Source organism: Trachypithecus francoisi, unplaced genomic scaffold (assembly GCF_009764315.1).
Source record: "Trachypithecus francoisi isolate TF-2019V2 unplaced genomic scaffold, Tfra_2.0 Lachesis_group0, whole genome shotgun sequence".
Taxonomy (NCBI): domain Eukaryota; kingdom Metazoa; phylum Chordata; class Mammalia; order Primates; family Cercopithecidae; genus Trachypithecus; species Trachypithecus francoisi.
In genome coordinates this window covers 28,248,827-28,270,963 of record NW_022681453.1, presented here as the reverse complement: position 1 = coordinate 28,270,963, position 22,137 = coordinate 28,248,827, and the positions used below count along the sequence as shown (strand labels likewise).

General features: G+C 39.4%; 1 protein-coding gene across 1 annotated transcript in view; it reads left to right on the top strand.

Annotated features, from left to right (window-relative positions):
* The window catches only part of FHIT (fragile histidine triad diadenosine triphosphatase), an 854,985-nt gene that overhangs the window by 582,966 nt on the left and 249,882 nt on the right, over positions 1–22,137 (top strand). The window contains exons 3-4 of the mRNA XM_033210298.1: positions 2,098–2,243; positions 4,685–4,714. Of these exons, the coding sequence (XP_033066189.1) occupies positions 2,098–2,243; positions 4,685–4,714 (176 nt within the window). The remainder of the gene's footprint in view (positions 1–2,097; positions 2,244–4,684; positions 4,715–22,137) is intronic.

The window sequence follows — 22,137 nt, the reverse complement described above, 5'->3', positions numbered from 1 at the left end:
ACATGATATGTACTGGATAAAACATTTATTCAATTCAATATATTAAGTTTAAGTCTTTGAAGGTTATCCTACATGTTGGCTAAGAAATCTTGACAGAGGTGATAATCCCAGGCAAACAGGACCCAGAAGTAAATGGGTCCTTATAGCCTATGTATAATATGGAATTTACCCATTAACAAAGCCTAAGAGGCTCCAGATTACATTATATTGCATCTGTCATATTATTTTAAAACAATTGGCATATAAAAAGTGGCATTAGAATTACAAAAGCTATCTGCCGTTCTTCAAATTAATTTGCTTTCCCTGAGTTGTTTTTCTAGGAGCAACATGCAAACAAGCAAAACTGACAAATAATAAGATTTTTTTATGGCACTGAAAAAAAAAAAAGCTTTTGGATGTCATTGATATAACTAAATTTACATTAGATACATAGGTTGTCTGATTCATTCCGTCAGTTTTCACAGTAAGCCATTGTTTAAGTGAAATGTCTTCCTTCCCCACTGAGTTGCTGTGTGTGAACATAGCCTAATACAGCACTTACGGACTTCGTTGTAAGCTTGCATGGTTGTCACCCTTGCTGTGGTTTGGTGAAGCCAGGCCTAAGGGAGGGTGTAATTTAAAGCAGGGAGGAGGCATATGGGGAAGGGTCCCTTTTAACACAGAAAAAGCAACTCTGTGGGAGTGGAGGCTGGCAATCTGCTCAAAGGAAATGAAAGGAAATTCTTCATTTCTAAATGGTTCATTGACCCATGATAATAAAGCAGGCCTGCCAAAGATGGATAATTATCTTTTTAAGTATCAGATGCCCTGTGGGTGAAGGCCTCCCTACTCCTCTCTTGAGAAATGAACTCTGATTTTAAAAATGCTTTTTTTCATAGTTTACCATTGACATGAATTTCCTGATTATGAACAAAATTAATCAGTTTCTTCTTTCTTTTCCCCTCTCTCTTATGGAAATCAGGCCTGACCAGCTGAGCTCAGTGTGTTTCCCCTTGGGCTCTGAGTTCTACCAATAGTGGAATGGGATTGATATTCTAGTGAGACTAGCAATTGCAGAATTATGGTTTTATTATGCCCCTTAGCTGCTTAGCTCCAGGCAGGAGCATGGTGTCTTAAAACAACAAGAAAAAAGAAACAGAAAAACGTACAAGAGTTTATTTCTCTTGTTAGTATCTAAAAACTAAACAAATATTTATATATATATATATATATAGTGCGTGTATATACACACGTGTGCATACATATGTGTATAGTAACTGAAATGTTATCGATGGTGTAACAGTGAATATTGATTTCCTATCAATAATTAATCAAATTTCTATCCTTTTTTCTCTAGATCTTGTATGTTGCTGAGACTAGTAATGTAAATATGTTGCCTTGTCTAACTTGCAGAATGCATTAAGAATGTTTTATTTGAATAACAAGACAACCTCTTTCTTTCTGATTTAACTTCAAATATCTTCTTTTGGATTCTAAAAAAAAAAAAATCAGTCTAAGGAACTCTTGTCATAAATTGCTTAACCACATGGCACATTTCTTAGTTATGGATAAAGTTCACTATACATTTTCAGAATGTCTACACTCTTTTAAAAATAAAATAAACATCTACTTTTGTATGTTCATTGCATAGTTCTCTTATTTACCTAAAGAGATAATTTAAATTAAAAATGTATCACCATGTTCTATCTAGAGAAACCAAGTGGATATTCCAGTTGCTTCCTCAACCTAGTGCCTTTGGCGGCTGAAGCGGACACAGCTTTAGAATAGGGGTCAAGAGATAATGGTCTAGAATAGGTCTTGCCTCCTGGCAAAATTATCTCACCATACACTTGAGTCTTTCTGTACATGTATGTCCCTTTCTTTTGCGAGAAATTCTTCTGTGTACCACAGCTTCTCCTTCAAAGTGTAATTATCCATGTATGGAAGCTCTCTTTGAACTCTTTGGAGTTCAGTGGATGGTAAATATCTGTTTCTTCATTCCTTAGTCTTTGAGAGTTCAGGCCCTGGTCCAAGAGGATTCAGTCCTGTGGGTATAAACTGCTTGGTTAGAACACTAGCCAAAGCCAGCAGCATGGACCTTAACAGACCTTGCTACAGATGTCCTCGTGTGCCCGCTGCGGCCAGTGGAGCGCTTCCACGACCTGCGTCCTGATGAAGTGGCTGATTTGTTTCAAGTGACCCAGAGAGTCGGGACAGTGGTGGAAAAACATTTCCACGGGACCTCTCTCACCTTTTCCATGCAGGTGAGTGTACAGATTACTCAGAAATGATTTTTCTTCCTTTTCAAATCCCGACATTGGGCTTGCTCCTCCTGACATCTCACCAGAAAGGCAGATGTGATTGTTTGTATTTTATGTAGCAGCCGAAAAAAGACATTATTAATGCAGGGCAGCCCTACTGTCCATCGGCCCCAAGATGGACCTTGGAATAGCGTCCAAGGTGATGTCTGAGGCTTCTTTACCAAGCAGGTGGGAGTAATGAATAAGTGATTTAATGGACATTCAGACATTCCAGATTGCTTACTGGAACTGGGACTGGAGAAATCATTTTCATTCCATGGTAACTAATTTTTGAGCACTGCATGGACAAAGCCCTGCTCTAATTCCAGGTTGGCAGTGATATGCAGCTTAGGTTGGGCCTTACCTTTTGTCTATCTTTAATTCGAGCTGCAGAGGTTGATCACAGATTAGTTAGAAGCTAGATTGATTGGTTGGGTGTGGCCTACTAACCAGTAAAGAAGTCAGATCCCCAGTCACTGGAGATTTTTAGGCAGAGGTTGAACCAACACTTCTCAGGTTGGGAGAAGGATGTCCATGGTGAGTCATCAATAGGGAATTGAGTACATCCGTAGTAACATACCATGAGCTCCTTCAGGTCCTCTATGGAAAGGGCTGGGGTGTCAATACATAAAGTCCTTCATGGCTCTGAAATTGGATGACTCTGTAATTGCCCTTTGGAAGGACCCCCTTTTTTTTTCTTTCTTTTTTTGCTGCCATGTCTGTGTTAAGAGTAGCTAAACTTCCCCCAGTGCTTTGTGTGTGTGTGTTGTATATCAAACCATCTGAGTCACCTCTAGGTAGGGAGTTCAGCTCAGAGTGGGTTTATCAAGCTTATGTTGCAAACGGTGTTCCTAGAGAGGCCAAACGAAGGCAGTGAATGAAAACCTCTGTTAATGTTTAGTGAGATACAAAAATAAAAATCACATTTATAGGAAATGACCATTGCTGGTTATGAAACATGTTTCACTAGAAAGATAATTCCATACATGTAAGAGCTGACTTGTGTTACCACCTAGAGTACTTTTGTATATGCAATGTGGTCAAACTTTTTTTTTTACTGTAACTTACAGCAAGATATATATTTATTTCGAAATCACGCATGTCCCCCCGACACGCATATGTGAAATATATGCATATGCCCATATTGATAAAGGAAACCAGAGTTTCACAAAACAATGTTTACTCATTCTGTGCAGTCTAATAGTTTTTATTCTGTTAAGATCTGATTTCTGGCTGGGTGCGGTGATTCACACCTGTAATCCCAGCACTTTGGGAGGCTAAGACCAGCAGCTCTCTTGAGCTCAGGAGTTTGAGATTAGCCTGGGCAACATGGCAAAACCCTGTCCCAAAAAAAATACAAAAATTAGCCAGGCATGATGGTGCATGCCTGTAGTCCCAGTTACTCGCGAGGCTGAGGTAGGAGAATCACTTGAGTCCAGAAGGTCAAGGCTGCAGAGAGCTGCCATCATGCCACCACACTCTGGCCTGGACAGCTGAGTAAGACCCTGTGTAAAACAACAACAACAAAAAATACAACAAAAACACCTGATTTATTTTGTTTGTAATGCTGATTGCAACCTATTACGTTGACTTCATGACCCACTAATGGGTTATGACTCAAAGTTTGAAAATCCCTGATATACACAGTTGTGCTTAATCTTTGCCATAGCAGGGCAGGAGTTCTCACCCCATCAGTCAGGCTCGTAGAGATAAACAGACCCGGGTAAAGTTGCAGAAGCCAAATTCTATTTTGGAATTTCTGGTTGTGGAGCCATTGCTTGTTTTGCCATCTCAACCAGCTGAGTGTCTGCTTTTGCTTTTTATTATGGCTGGTTACTTGGTGAGTTTGCTCATTTTCAACTAAGCTTCAGAAACAGAGAAAGGGAACCAGGTTGGGGAAAGGGTCCAGCTACAATGAACACTACCATTGGTCTCCCCCAAGGTCAGAATAGCCAGAGAGGACTCTTCCCATATGAAATACCCCATATTGTTGCTTAATGGCTTATGTTTACAGCAGATTTCCTGAGTAGAAGCTTAAAGTAATCAGACTTTAATTAAACCACATCTAAAGATAACCAAAAGGTGTGATACTTCACCTCCCCAAACATTTTCAGCCTTCCTTTAATGCACTTAAAACCATAGCCAAGAGCAAAGAGCGTGAAAAGTAGCAAGCAGTTGGCTTGCTGGATAATTTATATCATTTTTATACGTAACTTCTCACTTACTCTCAGGCGGAAATGGAGAACTGTCTAGTCCCACACATTTGAAGCCAATGGTCCCCATGAGAATACTATAAATTAACACACAATGAAATTGCATTTAAATTATTAATGGCTGATATTTCTGAATAAGAAGGAGATACCATCTATCTATTCTCACCTCTGTTGGTTTTTTCCTACTTCTAGGATGGCCCCGAAGCTGGACAGACTGTGAAGGTGAGTGCTTATTATGTGCATACAAATTAATAAGAGGTGATTATGAGAACTAATAAAAAATCACAACGAGTCATTTGCAGCACATTGCTGTTTCATTATGTTATCTTCGAGGTCAGAGAGACCCTCAGTGTTAGGGCCATAAATCCTGACATTATAAACTCTGCCAAACAATATGTTTCCCATTAGTTTACAAGACATTTACTTTTAGTAGTAAAATTATTATTGTGCAAATGCTAAAACAGAAACTAAATCAAGGAGTCCGGAAACAGAAGTCAAAGTGGTTCATGTGAGGGAGTGTCTAGGAAATAGCATGTGAGCTTCCTGTGGGTTTTTGCAGCCCCATGTTAAGCCTGGGGTGTCTTTGACACACCTTTGCTTCTTGACGTAGTCTGCTTTTGCTTCATTGTTCTTGAGTGTAGGGATAACCGCAGCAGTAGCATCAAACTGCCTCCCTTCCTTCCTGTCTCTGTGCTTCTCTCTGTTCTCCTTTTCGTCACCCCCACACCTACTCTTTTCCTCCCTATGTACTTAATACCAAAGTTCAAACCTAATAGAGTCAGTGGAGCTCAAAGATGGGTTTTTAAGTGTGCTAGGAGAAGAAAGGAGGATTTATTAGGATAGTCTCTGCTTCTGTAGTAAAAATAAAATAATAAAATTCTGGCTGATTCAGAAGCTGGGTTTCAGCTCTTTTCATACAAACGCTAATTCCTATACGAGTAGATCCTGCACCTAAGTCATAGAAAAGGCTCTATTTTTGGTGCTAGAAGTCAGACGCAAGTCAGGCTGGGATGTTAATGTTACACTTTGTTGAAATAAAGTTTAATGGTTCAAAGACTAGCTGTGAGTGGATGAGGTGATGCCCACACAAACAATGCCAAATAAACATAAGTTCCCTTTTGATCTTACTTTACTTTTGACTTTAACACAGCTATTCTGGAACTTTTAAAATAGAATCTCTGGGAAATACCTCTAAGAAGTAAAAGTTTATGTAGGGACTGCCACCATTTGAGCCACCAAATTCCTTATCATAAAAGAGGGCTAGCCTCCTAATTGCTCTACACACAGGGTGTGGTGATAGACACAGAGACTTTCAGCTTTCCTCTATCCCACTGTCTCACCTCCACGTGAGGCTCTAAATATACAGATGCAAAGAAAGGATTTAATACCTGTGGCTTGTTTTTGAAATCAGTTCTTGGAATGCAAAACACAAATGTTTAAACTTGGTTCTCAGATTTTTTAAAACTCAGCATTCAAATGTAAATTCCAACTATACTGGATTGGTTAGATGCACTATGCAATATCTATTTGATGGAATTCCTTCAGCCATTGAAAGTCATACTGTTGAGGCATAGCTAGTGACACGGGAGAATGCACAAACTGTATTAAGTGGAATGCACAGAATGATAATAGGTACATAGTGAGTGTAGCTGAAACTTATATGAATAGATAGGTTATATGATCTCAAAATTTCATTTAGCTATTCTAAAGCGGGGTAGAAAATATTTGCTCTACAACAGGCTCTGAATAGAGAGACAGAAAGTAGATTAGTGGTTGCCAGGGACTGGGACAAGGAAAGAATGGGGAATGATTCCTAAAGGGTACAGGTTTCTTTTAGGGTAATGAAAACGTTGTGGACTTAGTGGTGATGGTTGTGCAACATTGTGAATATAATAAAGCCACTGAATTGTACATCTTAAAGTGGTGAATTTTATGACATTTGAATTATCTCTTGACTAAAAATAATACACATGCACACACACACACACACACACACACACACACAAAACAAATAAGCAGTGAGCCTAGCTGGGCTGATAACTATGGCTATAGATTATGTAGCTCCAATAGTAATTGCTTTTTAATGTCCCAATTATCTGGCCAAAATGTGTAATGTTTTTGTTAGCTTTGATGGTGATGATGATGGACTAATTCTTAACATATAGTACTTATATATGAATTGTTAAATGTGGTTATTGTTATCACCACCCTGATTATTTAGCTGAAGTTGATTTTTTAAAAACAATTCTGTTTTCTAAATCAGCAGATTATGTTGTTTTGCACATCTTTCAATTGTTTCCAACCTGATCACAGAAGTCCCCTGATATGAATTAATGGGGATATCTTGACTCATTTGTAGAATGTGGTGGTTAAAAGAAAACCACCACACACACACACACACACACACACACACACACACGTAAAATCCCAGAGAACAATGAAGGTTCCAAAGCTGTCCTTTAGACAAAGTATCCATATCTAAAGTTGTTGAATCTGCTTTTCAAAATGTAATCTGTGTATCACCTGCTTGAAGATTAACTTTGATATCAGTTAACAACAACAAAAAGTTGATTCTCAGGTCTTATTCTAAACCTACTTATTTAGAATATTGTGATTGGGGCTTGGGAATCTTCATTATTAGCAAGTACATCCCTTGATACATATTTGCCAGCCTCAGTATTGTATGATGATAAAATATTGAGTGGCAGTGGTCACATAATGATGACCCCTGGAAGCCAGTCTTGCAGTAGCCAGCCCCTCTAGGGGACAAAGCAGCATCTTTAATATTCAGCTGTCCAGTGTGAAAACTACAATTCAAGACTCTGAGCATTTCATATTTTGAAATTCACACAGTTGCACATTTTAAGGCAGCATTTGACAACCTGCCATGGAAAGCACAGTGACTGTTCTCTTCATCTTTGCCTCCGTGTCTCATTCTTGATATTCTACCTGATCCCTGGGTTCTAAACCATTTTTGTCTCATGCTGAGTGGTAATAGCAATAAGCCCGGTAATGGTCTTTGCCCCTGGAGCACCTGTTGTTATTGTTAATGAAGGTGCACCACTGAGTTAGCCTCTTGAACATGATACCACTGTAGGGTTTTTTGTTTCAGGGGCTTTAAATTCTGCTTTGCAAAGAACAAGCGTGGCCTCGCTTACTCAGTAAGGCACTTGTAGTCAGGAAAGGGAAATATCGAAGTGAAAAAGTGACCTCTTATTTCACAATTGATTATTAACTCTCCTTTTTGGGTTTAAAAGTAGTAGAACCCTGCCATCCACAAGGTGATTATTGCAGCAGTTTGATGTCCTGCAGGCTTGAGAAATAATCTTTTTCTTTCATCTTCAACCGTACAGATCCAAACAGCCTCCCTGACCCTTCATCTGAAGTAGCTCTCTTACAGCCCCTGCTCTCTGTCCTGGTGCATGATTTGATTTCTCTCAAGGTGTTCTTCGTTGTCTTTTATTTGTTTGGCTATGCACCTATACCTCTGTCTTTTCTGTAGTTCTTTGGGAAGGTAAGCTTGTGAGGACCTGGATTTTGTCATTGTTTATGATAGGTCTCAGGACGTGCTACCCCCAAAATATGCTAGCTCTGCATACTGAGTATTTTAAGGTGAAGGAAACTGAGAAGACTACAGAAGCAGAAAGATCACTCTCTGACCTTCTTCCATTTGTCTACCCTCAAGTGTGCCATAAAAGAATTATCTGACCTATCACCCCTGCAAGTAGGTCATAAGGCCCTCATTCCAGAGGAGTTCTGCCCTCTACTTACATGCCAAGAAGAATCTGAACAAATAGGCCTTGCTAAGTTTTCCCCAATTTATTACCATCAAATCATACTCTTTTATCGTCCAATCATACCTCTGCATGACTGTCCATAAAAATACACAGTTGTCTTTAGGTCTTTATTTCTGAAGGCTCCCATGGCACATAAAACTTATATTAAATACATTTGTTAGGCTTTTCTCTTGTTAATCTGTATTGTGTTACAGGCGTCTGAGCCATGAACCAGGCAATAGGTAAGGAAATGATATGGCTTTTTCTCGCCTGTATTTTCTATGGCTATTTTGTGTGGGGAAGAGAATGATGATGATAATGGAACTTTGCTTGTTGCTTGTTGGAACAAATCTCGTAAGTTTCTAACTTTAATTAACATGAGGTAGAAGGCGATATGTATGTGTAGTCCAGCATGCAGTCAGGGGTATTCCTGGAATCTCTATCAAAAGTCTCCTATATTCCAGGTGTTGCTAACAAAGGCAAAATTTCCATGAATCAAGTTTTCAAATCATGTTCCAAAATGTAATTCCATCTAACCGAACCATTAAGGCAATATTCATTTCTTCAGAAGTGAAGCTGCTTAGTAAGTTTAATGTGAGCTATCTTTTAGAAAAATTGGTATGTACATCTTTGGGTGGGAGGCGGTTTTAGGTATATTAAAGAGATATTTATTCCAGGCAGATAATCTGGAATGTCATAAGAACTATTTAGAGATTACGCTTGCTTACACTCTTCTATATTTATGGTACTTGAATCTTCTACTTAGAAATTTAATTATTTAGTATTAATGCAGTGGGAAGTAGCTGTTAATAACTTTTGAGATATTAGAAATTACTTTTTAGATTGCTCTAGAAGAATAAGATAATTATTTATAGAAGTATAATTCAAAAATTAAAGGAGATAAAAAGGAAGCTCTTCTCTTCACTGAGAAGTTTCTGTGGTTCTAGAACAAATTTTCCACCCCAAAATTTGGTAATCTTTCAGATTCATGAAAATGAGGACATTTTATCTCTTAATTAAGTCTAGTAGTTAACGTACTTTGGCATCAGTCAGAGGTTCCATTAGGAATATTAGCCCCTATTAACTTCCTAACTGTGCACCTTTGGATCAGCCTTTTAGCCTCTCTGAACATCTATTTCCTTGTTTTTGTGAATGCAGAAACCCTATCTATTCTATTGAGTGATGGTGGAGAAAAACTGACATATTCATGTTCAGTAGGTGGTACATGTAGCAGAGATGGGCTAGGATTTGGACATGGATATAGAATCTGACCAGTCTATCCCAGTTCAAATCCCAGCCTTGCCACATCCTGGTCCTGGGACCTTGTACATATTTCTTACCCTTAATCTCAATCTCAGTTTCTCATCTATAAAATAGGTTGCAGCTAGGCTTTCAGAGGATGTAACTAGCATTGAGGTGGTTTGTGGTCCTGCCAAATTCGCTTAATTATTATACACTGAATTCTCTTGCTATGAATGACTTCCTTTTGGTTAAATTCTTGAGAAAACTTTACTCTGATTATATGACTTGTGCTATTTGAATATCTTATTTGAACTTATTATAAAAATGACCTTATAAACATATTATAAAAATTTTCAGTTTCTTGAAAATTCAGAAATCTGCCTTCTTAATTGGGGAAAATAATACTGGTCCTCTCTGTCCGAACATTTTTAGCCTCTGGTGTATGCGTAGATGATCATGAGTAAGTCGGGGTTATAAATTGATAGAATACTTCACAGTTACCTAAAGAAGGTAGTCATAGGACAGAAACTTGCCTGCCCCACACTTTGCTGACTCACTAGTTATGACGTGGGGCCTAGGACTCTGTCCTAACAGACACCACAAGTGATTCTGATGGACACTTCAGTTTTCCGAAGCTGCTTTCCTGAAGGAGTGATAAGAAGCAGTTGTAGGGGCCGCTGCTCTCAACCCAAACCAATTTCTAGGAAAGATTTGGTGTGTACAGAAAGAGGGAAACCCATATCTTGAGGACAAAAATGATTTTTCACTGTTACTTATTATTTTCATTTGGAAAGACACTTCAAGAGAGATGTAATTTGCTAAAGGACTTTTATCCTTTCATTACAGCCATGGTGAACGGTGCCTTGACTATGTTAATACCTAATGCATGTATTTACTGCATGAAGAATTGGTATCTTCAGGATGCTGTAGCTTTTATCTTATAGAATTGCCTTACAATTTGCATCTCTGCTCTCAGAATGAATCCAATTTGACTGAGTTGGCAAACTAAAAACCACTGCAGTGCTCAGGGGATGGGTTTGGGTGTACATGTGGGAGTGGATGCCTTTGAGAAGTGTTGAGGTTCCAAGCCCTTTCCCTCTGGCATGGAAATGTCTCTGACTTCCCCTCCCTCGCCCCCTCCTGGTGATCTGAGGCAAAACCCCCAGTCCCCAGCTCTCCAAGCAGAAGGGGCTGGGGACCTGCCTGCCTCCTTTGGGAAACTTCCTCTCTCCTACTAAACCCTCAAGCCCTTTCCTAAGTAGATATCAAATCTTTGAGTGTTTCTGTTTCTAGTTTGCTAACTTTGATTTGCATGATGCCATTTGGATCAAAGCACTGAAAGAAAAATTAACCAAGTTCCCTAATATTTTCACATTCTTGCTTACTTTTTCCCTGTTCATTCGAACTCATGGGCAGCTAAGGTGAATGGGATGGGAGAGATCCTGAAGCAGGGATATGGGTGAGAAGAAAATGCAGGGAAGTTACAGCTTAGTGATGAAGAGTGAGGACTCTGGGGCCAGACTACCTGGTTTCAAACCCAGAGCTGTCGCCTTTCTGATAACCTTTCTGAGCCCCCACATTTATTCATAAATTTAGAAAATGGAGGTCTTAAGAGTATCCTGTCTCCTGGGAGTGTTGTGAGGACCAAATGGATTAATGCATGTAAATCCCTGTGAAATAGTGCCTGGCACATAGTCAAGTCTCAATACATGTTCACCATTAGTTTTATAATTCTTATGTCAGGCCTCACAACAACCTGCAAAAATAGGCATTAATATTGTACACTTAGGGAAACTGAGGTTTAAAGAAGTAAAATCACATACTGGAAAAGCACAGTTGACAGATAGTGGAATTGGGATTCAAACCCGAGCCTATCCAAAATTCCAACTCTTCATTATATCATATGACCAGGCTGTTCCTAAAAATACTCTGTATACTGTAATCACAGTGGAAGATGCTCAAGCACAGGTTTTGTAAATATTTTGTCACCCTTGACAGATATTTATCTGTATTATTTTGCTCTGCTTGGAATAATGTTGGTTTCCATCTAAAAATATCCAGAGGGCAATCCCTGTTTAACTGTATTACACAGGTGAAGCTTAACTAACCTAAATGCTGCTTCATTGCTGTATATCAATTTATAGCGAATTATATGCTTTTAGTGTTTAATTTTTCATTAGTACTACCAAACAAATCTCCTTAGTAATTAGAGGCCCTGACATACAGCAAAGTGGATAGTTGGCTGTTTAATTTATTTTGATATTTGTAATGCTAACACGTGGCACATATAGTAGGGACATTCAATGTTTTATAGGATTCAGTAAACTGTCTTTTGCACCTGAGGCTCAGAGCCTGTGATTTCTACTTAATCACTGTGAAATCAGACCTCCTGTGAAAGGCAGGTGTTTTGTAGACCCTAAAATACCACCTAAATGTAAGGCGTTATTATTCAGTCAGCTTCTTCCCTTTATTGATGTAGTAAGGCCAGTCACTCACTGTTGTCATTTTGCTATAGGATACTAGTGCTCAATAACTAATCGTTGAAGGAGCCACTACTCCACCTCACCATTTTGCTATGTGTGTTTCAAGCCTAGGAAGCCTAGGAAATCAAATGTAAAAATCTCTAACTCCAGGTAATTCGCTCATTCTAATTTCAAAGTTTTAAACCTGTAATATCTAAATAATTGGCTGGCCAAACTGTCAATTCTGTAAATAAATAAATAAACGCAGCCCAATTAATCATGTGACAAAGATTCAGTACTTTTGATTAAATATTAGTGGCCAATTCAGCCTCAGTAGATGAGCCATTTGTTTTATTTTTATTTTTTTGAGACAGAATCTTGCTTTGTGGCCAAGGCTGAAGTGCAGTGGCGCGATCTCGGCTTATTACAACCTCTGCCTCCCCGGTTCAAATAATCCTCCCACCTCATCCTCCTGAGTAACTAGGACTACAGGCTCGAGTCACCACATCCAGCTATTTTTTGTATTTTTAGTAGAGATGGGGTTTCACCACATTGACCAGGCTGGTCTCAAGTGATCCTCCTGCCTTGGCCTCTTAAAGTGCTCTGGAACCATTTGTTTTAGACTACACCACATCCTTAAATATAGAATGGGAAATGAAAGCCCATATAATAATGTGTGCCTTGATTGAAATTGGGCCTTTTAGCTGAAACAGATCCTAAATGTTACAAACTTTTGATTGGGAGTTATTGACAGCAGGAAATAATAAAAGAAAATAACAGGTTGCTTTTAGACTGCCCAATAAATTTATAAACATGTAGATCTATATATGGCTTAGAAGGAAGGACACAGATAGCATTGAGCTCTGGGTGGAGATAGTGAAGGGAAGCAGTGCAATGTGGGATGTGAATTGTACCCAGGGGTTTCGGCTTTACAATGTTTTATTTTTAAATTGGGTAATGTGTACATGGTTGTTGATTCTATTATTTATATTTTAAAGTGCATTTTAAAAGAAAAATCAAGGGCCCCATTTGAAGACCTTTCCATTAAGAAATGACTATTATAATGTATTCTCTTTGCTTTATTATCTTCAGCAGGTATAACTAGTTCTCATGCCTCCTATTTTCAAATCTCGAGGATGGGGCCCATGAAGTCGCTTTTTGGAAGGTCCACAGTTGATTCTGATGGTTACCCAGATATATCAACTGCAATTTCATTTATTTTTATAAATATATTTTGATTCTTGGTCTAGATGACCTGGACTTGATTCTTTCTCGATACTCATCTCAAATTATTCAGTCCCCTTCAGGCGCTCCTCTTTTACCCTTTATGCCAAAGTCATTAATAAAGTAATTCTCAAGACACAAAAAGCAGCTGGAAAAGGTAAGGATTTCATGGCTGAGCCAGGGTCAGATGGAAACCAGCTTAATGAATAATAGGCAAGGCAACCTGCAGAGCCACAGACATGGAAGAATTAGAATAATGACCTTCCTGAGGACATTTGAGTGAAAAATGTTGGGATGATGAGACTCTGTAATGGCCCTAAGGCCAAACATGGTGAGGAATCCTTTCCCTCCTTCTAAGTCAATTATGTTAGTGCTGGGAAAGGGTCATTTTGAAATTTTAACTTCACATGTCATGAGGCATCCATCCTACCTCTAAGGGTCTAATAGATCCCTTCTCCAAAGAAGCCTCTTGTTTACCAAAATCAGGGAAATTGAAGCATATATCTTTGGAAGCCTTCTCAATCAGATTAATCCTAAACCTCAGGAGAGAAGGGGGAAAATAAAAAGAACCACACACACACAATGGTTTGAAATCCTAGGCTTATTCAACATAAAGATAATATTATTGGATTCCAGTAATGAAAACTTCCATTTCTTCCCCTGGTAGTTTATTCTTTTAAACAAGTTTTCCTTGTTCCTGTCATTACATGAAAAATGAAGATGGAATTATTTAAGATGTTGACCTTGCCTAGGGTGGTTGAGAAGAATAAACAACATTGAGTTAACAAAGTGAACACACCAAATATTCTTTTACTCTGTGGTGGAATTCATTTATCCTAATGTTCACATTCAAGTCTCCCACTCTGGGGTCCATGTATCAGTACCTGTTCCCCCACAAAATATTTTCTTATCATGCTTTCCATCCTGGTGCCCTGACAAACAGCTCAACAGGGGCTTTTATTTGCGTTTAAATTCGTCTGTTGGTTGTAAATGGTATAAATTCCCAGATGTAATCAGGTTCTAGCAGTATAAGTTTGATGAAACTGTTCAGCCATGGAAGGAATAAATGTGACTCCAACCTCTGCTCCTCTATCAGATGGCCATCGATGCATCTCACTCTTAAGGAAAAGACTCAGAGCATGGGATAATTCAAGAAAATCCCAGAGGGGCAAGTGACCTTGAAAGTCACCTAGCATCATCTACTACTTGACAGTTAATCACCCCTGTAGCATTGAAGTCTGTCTTTCCTCTTCCTCTATACCTGGAAACTCAAAGCACTGTGAGGTAGCTGCTTCTAGTTCTGAATCGCTCTGATTTCGATTTCCTCACTACCAAAGTAGTCTGTTCCTCCCTTCCAGGAAGTGAGCATCCTGCCTACTCATGTTTTTCTATCTGGCATTCATTCATTAATTTGTTCTTCTATCACCTACTATGTGCCAGATATCGTCACAGGCCCCAAGAACCTAAGAAGAATGAGACATAGTCCTTGTTTTCAAGCACAGACTTTGAAATGAACACCATAATGGAGGAAGGCTGAAAAAGTTGTAGAAGTTCTATAGTTAATATTAACTTATTACTCCAATAAGTGTTTGTTGAGTGCCTACTATTTGCCACGTACTCCCAGGCACTGGGTTTAACTGGAAGGCAAGACAGCCAAGGAGAAACTCTCAGCATATTGTCTTTTTCCCCTTACGTGAAAGGGAACAAATAAAATATTGCAGATTTGGGTTAATATTAGAAAACCTAAAACAAGGCGTTGTGAAATGGAATGACATGGTGGAAGGGGAATGAGGTGGTGTGGCTACTTTAGATGGGGTGGTCATCAAAGGCCCACTGAAGAGATAACCTATAAACTGAGAACAGGGAATGACAGGGGCCCAGCCAGGTGAAGAGCTGGAGAAGAAAGACCATTCTGGGAAGAGGAAATGGCAGTGGGAATGAGCTTGGCATATTCTAGGAAATGGTTGAAGACCACGTGGCAGAAATTTAGTGTAGAGAGAGTGGCGGCAGGAGAGAACTGTGAAGAGGTAGGCAGGGAGCTGTTACACTGGGACTTATGCTGTGGTAAGGAATTGTAATGCAATTTTAAGTGTATTTGATGTTTTGATGATACTCAGAGTATGTTTCAGGGCAGAGGGTATTTCACATGTGCTTATGATAGGTTTCCTAAATTGATTTGGTTTTTTAGTTTCTAAGCCCACTTTTCTGAACTTGAAGAACTTTCTGCCATGTATATCTTGGGCACTGTGGTTGTCACTCTAGCGTTCTTTCTACCCTCCCTCTTGATTTAGTAGCCATAAAGTTAGGATGGGTTTGAGCTCATGTTTAGCTCCAGGTGCAGACCTTGTTTGGTGCATGCCAGGGGTTGGCAGACTTCTTTTGTAAAAGGCCAGATAGTAAACATTTTAGGCTCGGAGGGCCAGATGGTCTTTGTCATAATTATATAACTGACTTTGCAGCACAAAAGCAGCCACAGAATATATGAAAATGAATTGTCACAAATGAGCATGGCTGTATTCCAATAAAACTTTATTTATAAAAGCAGTTGGTGGGCCAAATTTGGCCTGAGGGCTGTAATTTGCCCATTCCAGTCTAAGTCAGTTGTCTCTGCCACAGTAATGACTTTCATTAATCTTTTCCTAAGCTATTTAGAGTGTAGGATTCCCTTGACTTTAGGAATCCTACACTGTAAGGGATTGGAGTCCCATCATCATGGAGGACTTACATGCATTGGTTGTGGATGGGCTGTTTTCTCCCCTACTGCTTATGAACAAGAAAGCAGGTAACTAACAGCTTCTAGCAGTCATCTTATAATTTCTTGGGCATCCTGCCTCAGAACAAAACAGATGCTGAGGCTGGAATGGCAGAGACAGAAAGAAGCTGGATACTAGGTGACATTACTGGATTGTTGAATTAACCAGACTTGAAGCCTGCATTACATCTAGACATTTAAATTAGGTGATCTGGCCAGGCATGGTGACTCACACCTGTAATCCCAGCACTTTGGGAGGCTGAGGTGGGCGGATTACCTGGGGTCAGGAGTTCAAGACCAGCCTGCCCAACGTGGTGAAACCCTGTCTCTACTAAAAATACAAAAATTAGCCAGGTGTGGTGGCCCACACCTGTAATCCCAGCTACTTGGGAGGCTGAGGCACAAGAATCGCTTGAACCCAGGAGGCAGTGGAGGTTGCAGCGAGCTGAAATTGAACCACTGAACTCCAGCCTGAAAAAATTAGGTGACCAATAAAGTCCTGTATTGTTTAAGCCAGTTGGAGTTGGAATTTTTGCTGTGTCTAACAGAAGACATGTTCAACTAGATTATCTACTCTAAAATATTCAGTTATTGTTGTTTCTTAATATGTTTAACTGGCAGTTTGAGTAAACAATTTCTAAAGTGCCTCTGCATATCTGCAATACTCATCACATGCCAGTGGGAATCTTTGAGTGAAAGTCTGTGAATCAATGGCCCTAGAAGAGCTTAACTTCCAATAGGTTCCCTCTGGTGCATGACCACACGGTAATTCCATTAACTTTAACGATGGTAGTACTGCACAAAATGGGCCCTGTTAGTCTAGTCTCTCCTTTCTTTTTAGCATTAAATCTTATCCTGCAGCTAGTTTTTCAGGGTAAAGTATGTGTACCAATGCCATTCATTTCTTGCCCTTTATTAAAATATGCAGGGCTCTCTCTCCCAGGGAGGGAGTGCTAAGTGAGTATATTAAAAATGAATCCGCTGCCCCATTTGTCGACTGCGAGAAAACCCCAGAGTCAGAGACATCAATGGATTATTATTGATTGTTGTAAGATCCAATAAAATCATAAATATGGCTCAAAACAATTACTGTGGCCACATTAGCAAGTTATCAGATCTATAACTTGCTTTGGAGCCTGGCCTCAGAGATTTAAATAAAGTGCCGGAGGGAGGCAAGTTGTATTTTAGAAATGTGACAAGCAGGGCTGGGATAGAGAAATTTATGATTAATTTGCTGTGCAATCTAATTGCGAATAACTATTGGATTTCTAAAAAGTGGACTTTGATTAGGTTTAGGTGTCAGAAATAAACTGGAAATATGGGTCAGTTTATACTTCTCTGAAAGTCTGTAGGGAAGGGGAGAGGAAGGTATTCGTTGCAAGGAATGACTTTCTCAGGTGACCTTCCACCCTTCCCTCTGTGTCCTTATTTCCTGTGTTGGAATAATTGGATTATACCTGAGACTGGCTGGCTTTTTCCAGAGAACCGCTTTTTACTTCCTTCACCAAGTGTCAGTTTCCCCCTATTTAGAAATAAATCAATTCAAAATGAAATTACCCAGAGCATTCATTTTTCACCATCTAGTAAATGAATCTCTCTAAAGAACACGAGGTCCTCCCTTTTTGGTTCAGGCTTAATAAAATCCGTCTTTTCAGTGGAAGTGGTATAGAACTAGTGTCTCTGCCTTTTCTAGGCTTTTCTTCTCTGGTGGCTTACTAGGCAATATTTGCTCCATAAAATGTGTATTGGCACGTTCGTAGATTCCTGGTAGTATTTTGTGAAGATCTAACCTGAAGTCAAGCTGCCTGGTTTAAATTTCTAACCCACAGCAGGCTGGAGAAAAGCCTCCAATGGCATTGCATCATCCGTTAGCCACTGTAGCCGTTCATCTGAGGCCCTGGCCTCAGCTGCACTCTGATGACAAGCACACCAGTGGCTAGATTTTCAGGAATGGATTGGCTCATCTTTTAGCTCACTTTAGGAAAACAGAAAAGCAATTTGCACAAAGATAAAGCAGATTTCATAGTGATCTGTGTAGAACTGGCCAACAGATTTCTACAGGCAGTCAGCGAAAGCATGAAAACCCAGCTGAGAAATGATAAATTACTGCTAACTGTCCTAATTATCCCTTGATACTCTGTGTTGAAACCTGACTAAATTTTGCTGAAACTTACAAATAGGGAAGAAATTTAAGGTTTAAAAAATTATACATAATAGAAATACTTAAAAAAATAGAAAGATAACCACAGCAGAAGGGCTTATATTTATCACCCTGCTGTCTCCTGAGCCTTAGAAAAAGGTGGGGGTAGAGGGGGGTTATTAGATAAATTGTAATTTTAATTGCAAACCTAATTGATGATACTCAGCATGCTTATTAGGTCAAGGAAGACTATGAGTCAACTCCCAAAGTCATTACATTAATAGAGTAAGCATGTAATTTGTGATAAGTTGATTTGTGAACATCACATTCTTCTCTTTAAACAGAATAACCAACATTAGTTTTTAAGGTTCACATACTGACTGTGTGTGTTTCTTTGTATTTTAGGACAATCATCTTGTACTAACCCATCTTTTGGTTTTATAGTTATAGCTTTAGTGCTTTTAATATATAAATGCATTTCAAATTCCTCCAGCAACGACTAACATTTTACCAGCTGTCTTATTCCATTGTTGAGTAACCCCGGCTAGAATAGTTTGCTTTTTCATTTCCTTTCTTTTTATCATTGTGAACCAGCACTTTGTTTCTCTGAAATATTTGCCCTGTGGTCCTCTTTCAGACTTCTCTGGTAATTTGGATTGATTCTCTATTTCTTCTTCTACCTAGAAACTTTGTAGAAGTTGAAAGAAAATGTATTATTCTCCCTTTAAAGAATCATCAGTGCCTCTGGCTGTGTACATGGCATGATTTTTACCCTTTTCCCAAACTGGTTCCTCCAACCTCAGGGTTCTCTAGTTGATGACTGTTCTATTTTAAACGTGTTGCCTAGAATCACATGAGGGCATCCAGATGGTATAGGAACAAGTATTTATTGCAGTACTTAGAATATAGTAGGCTCTCAGGAAATGTTTTTTGAACATGAGCATGGTTTCACCAAGTGTAGAGCCTCAGGTCTGGACATTCTTGTTGCAGATGAAGTTTGTAGAATATGAAACGATCAGAGGGATCTTGTTTGTAGGCACTGTCGTAATGAGGATTTTGTTGGTTCTTTTTCATATTTTGAAGAGCAGTGAATCTGATGAGTGATACAGAGGTTCTGTCATTTCACTATTCTCAGGACCATCTGGTCAGCAATAGAATGGCTTCTCAATCTCACTGTGGACGAATGCTAGCAATGGAATAAATTCTCAGTTACTATTCTTCATTAAGTAGTGATCTTTGCAGGTGCTTTCCATACCTAAGGTGTTTGACTGACTATTCTCATGTCTAATACCCACCAGGCTTTCATGCTAATCATTTTTCTTTCAGTAGGCATACAAAGGGCATCTGGAGCCCTTTGGACTCTTTGGGGATGACAATTAGAAGCATAATTTTAATTAAAAGCAGCTAACTCATTAAATTTTGTGGGCTGGGAGGATCATAGAATCTTTTAAGTATTCGAAAGCTGCAGACTTTTTCCATGGGAAAATTCACATACACACAAAATGTTGCATTTAATTTCAGGGACCTCCTATTCTCCTGAGGTCTACCCATGGACTGCTAGACTGAATTTCCCTGACTTGTTATCTTCCAACTGAATATTCAGGGAACATTGTCTTTTTTGCCTAAATGATGGGGTGAATTTTGAAGCAGGTCACAAAGAGCCACATTCTACCCTTGTTTGCAAAATGTTTCTCTCACTCATGGGAAATGCATGCTTTAAGTATTTAAATCTGACTCTGTCCACTATTAGCTATTTGCATTTGTTTTCTTGGTTACAAAAGTGGAATAATAATACCCCCTGCTGTCAGGATTTTGTGAGTATTAAATAAGAGCATGAATGGGGAGGTCTCTGCACGGTGCTTAGCACACACTGTGTTTATTCACCTGTTTTGTTTTTTTGAGAACCCACTACATGTTCACTTCAATTTCTATGATGAAAACCATGGACAAAGCCAGTGTCATCCTGGACCTCAAAAAGAACATCATCTCACTGGGTGTGGTGGCTCATGCCTGTAATCCCAGCAATTTGGGAGACCAAGGTGGGCAGACCACGAGGTCAGGAGATTGAGACCATCCTGGCTAACACAATGAAACCCCGTCTCTACTAAAAAAAACAAAAACAAAAACAAAAAAAAACAAAAAATTAGCCTGGTGTGGTGGTGGACGCCTGTAGTCTCAGCTGCTTGGGTGGCTGAGGCAGGAGAATGGCGTGAACCCGGGAGGCGGAGTTCTCAGTGAGCCAATATCGCACCACTGTACTCCAGCCTGGGAGACAGAGCGAGACTACTTCTCAAAAAAGAAGAAAAAAGAAAAAAAGAACGTCATCTCGCTCCCTTCTTCTTTATCTATAGTAGTTTTGGCCTTACTCCTGTGAAGAGGAAAGGCTGATTAGAGAGTCCGAGGAAAACCCTGGAGAAGAGATTAAAATGGATTTCAGTTTAGTGTCAGTCCCCCTTTTAATGGGCCCAGACTTACTAATGTTGAGCAGGTTGGTTTCCTAAGCCATCTAAGCAAGTGAGTCAAATGAAATGGAATGTGCCTAGTTGGTTCTTTATGTTGAAGACTGAGGTCTACCAGGTGCTATGTGTGGTTTAGGGTGGGAGGAGAAGATTTCCTCCAGATACGCAGTTTGTCTGCAAAGCATGGTGCCTAAGACGTGCTTTCACCATCAAGGAGCATTTTGTTACTTTATACCTTGCATCATGGAATTTTTTAAGTGGATAATAGCATAATTTTAAAAATATTACCATCATAGCTGAAATAGAACATTACTCTGGTGTTAGGTTTACAATAACAGAAAGTGAGAATTTTCTTAACCTCTGAAGACCGGATGTGATGATAAGCCAAGCTCTCAGTTCGCAAGAACTCATTCCAATTAGTTGTTGAAGTTTAATTACCTCCTCAAGAGACTAAGTTTGACTTTAAGTGAGAGTTAAGACACTTGAGAGGTGAAAGCTAGGAGTTGGGATGCAAGGGTTAAGTTTAGAGTTAAGAAAGTCGAATCTTCAGTTAGATTCAAGAGAGCCAAGTTGGAGATAGAGTTAGAATTGAATTTGAAGTTAACTTTTAAATTTGATAAGGTTTTGTTCTGTTGTATTTTTTTTTTTCTAAATGCCTGTGTCAGATTTTCTTTGTAATTTCCTCTTGCAGCAGCAGATTTGTCCTATGCTGGACAAGATTGTCAGGAGGGATGAACAGAGCTGGGAACATTCAGAGCTCAGACATACCCAGACCCTCACTGGGTGGGAAGTTTCCCTAGCTAAGTTGGAGGTCGATGGTTCTCTGCTACCCTGGAAGAGCCTCTCTCCTTTTGTACCCACAACAATCCCCACCACCACCTTCTTATACTGACTCACAAGAACATTTGTTAGGCAAACACTCTGCCATCTGTTGTGCAGACAGGGCTTCCAGGCAGAGTAGAAACAGGTGTGGCATCAAAGTAACTTAGTGCATAGACAAGGTGAAAGGAGGGCTTAAAAACTGCATATCATGTTCTGAGCTTTATACCTCCTTGGCCCATGGCAGGTGGACCTGAAATTCCATGTCTTATCAATGGCAACCCTTTGTAACCAGTTTGGGCTTTGGATTTGGTACCACACAGCTTTATGGAAGGACACTTGAGGCCATCATTTTACTTGCAAATAGAAATAGGCTTTGTGGTGTGAGTTCTTCCCTGAGATTTGTTTTGAATGTGTAGCTGGTTTGCAGTCCCCACGCAGGCTGTCAGCTAATGAGGGCAGTGGAAGTACGTTCCTTAACTTGTTCTTTCAGAAGTGTTGCATTACCAGAGCTGTGAGAAGTGTTTGTTCCTATTGTCAGATGCGGCTTGGGATTTTTTTCTTTTTGCCTTTTCAAATTTCAGGAAAGAATGAGTTCTTTGGCAGAAATGGTGTCAAGAGAACTTCTTCTATGATGATGTGTTAATGCAATTCTAATTGTTTCTCTGCAGATGGATTGAGTATTGCTGACAGAGGTCTATGTACCTTCCCTAAACGGGTTGGTGGTTACCTATTTTTTTTATAATAAATGTAATGAGCATCTATTTGCAT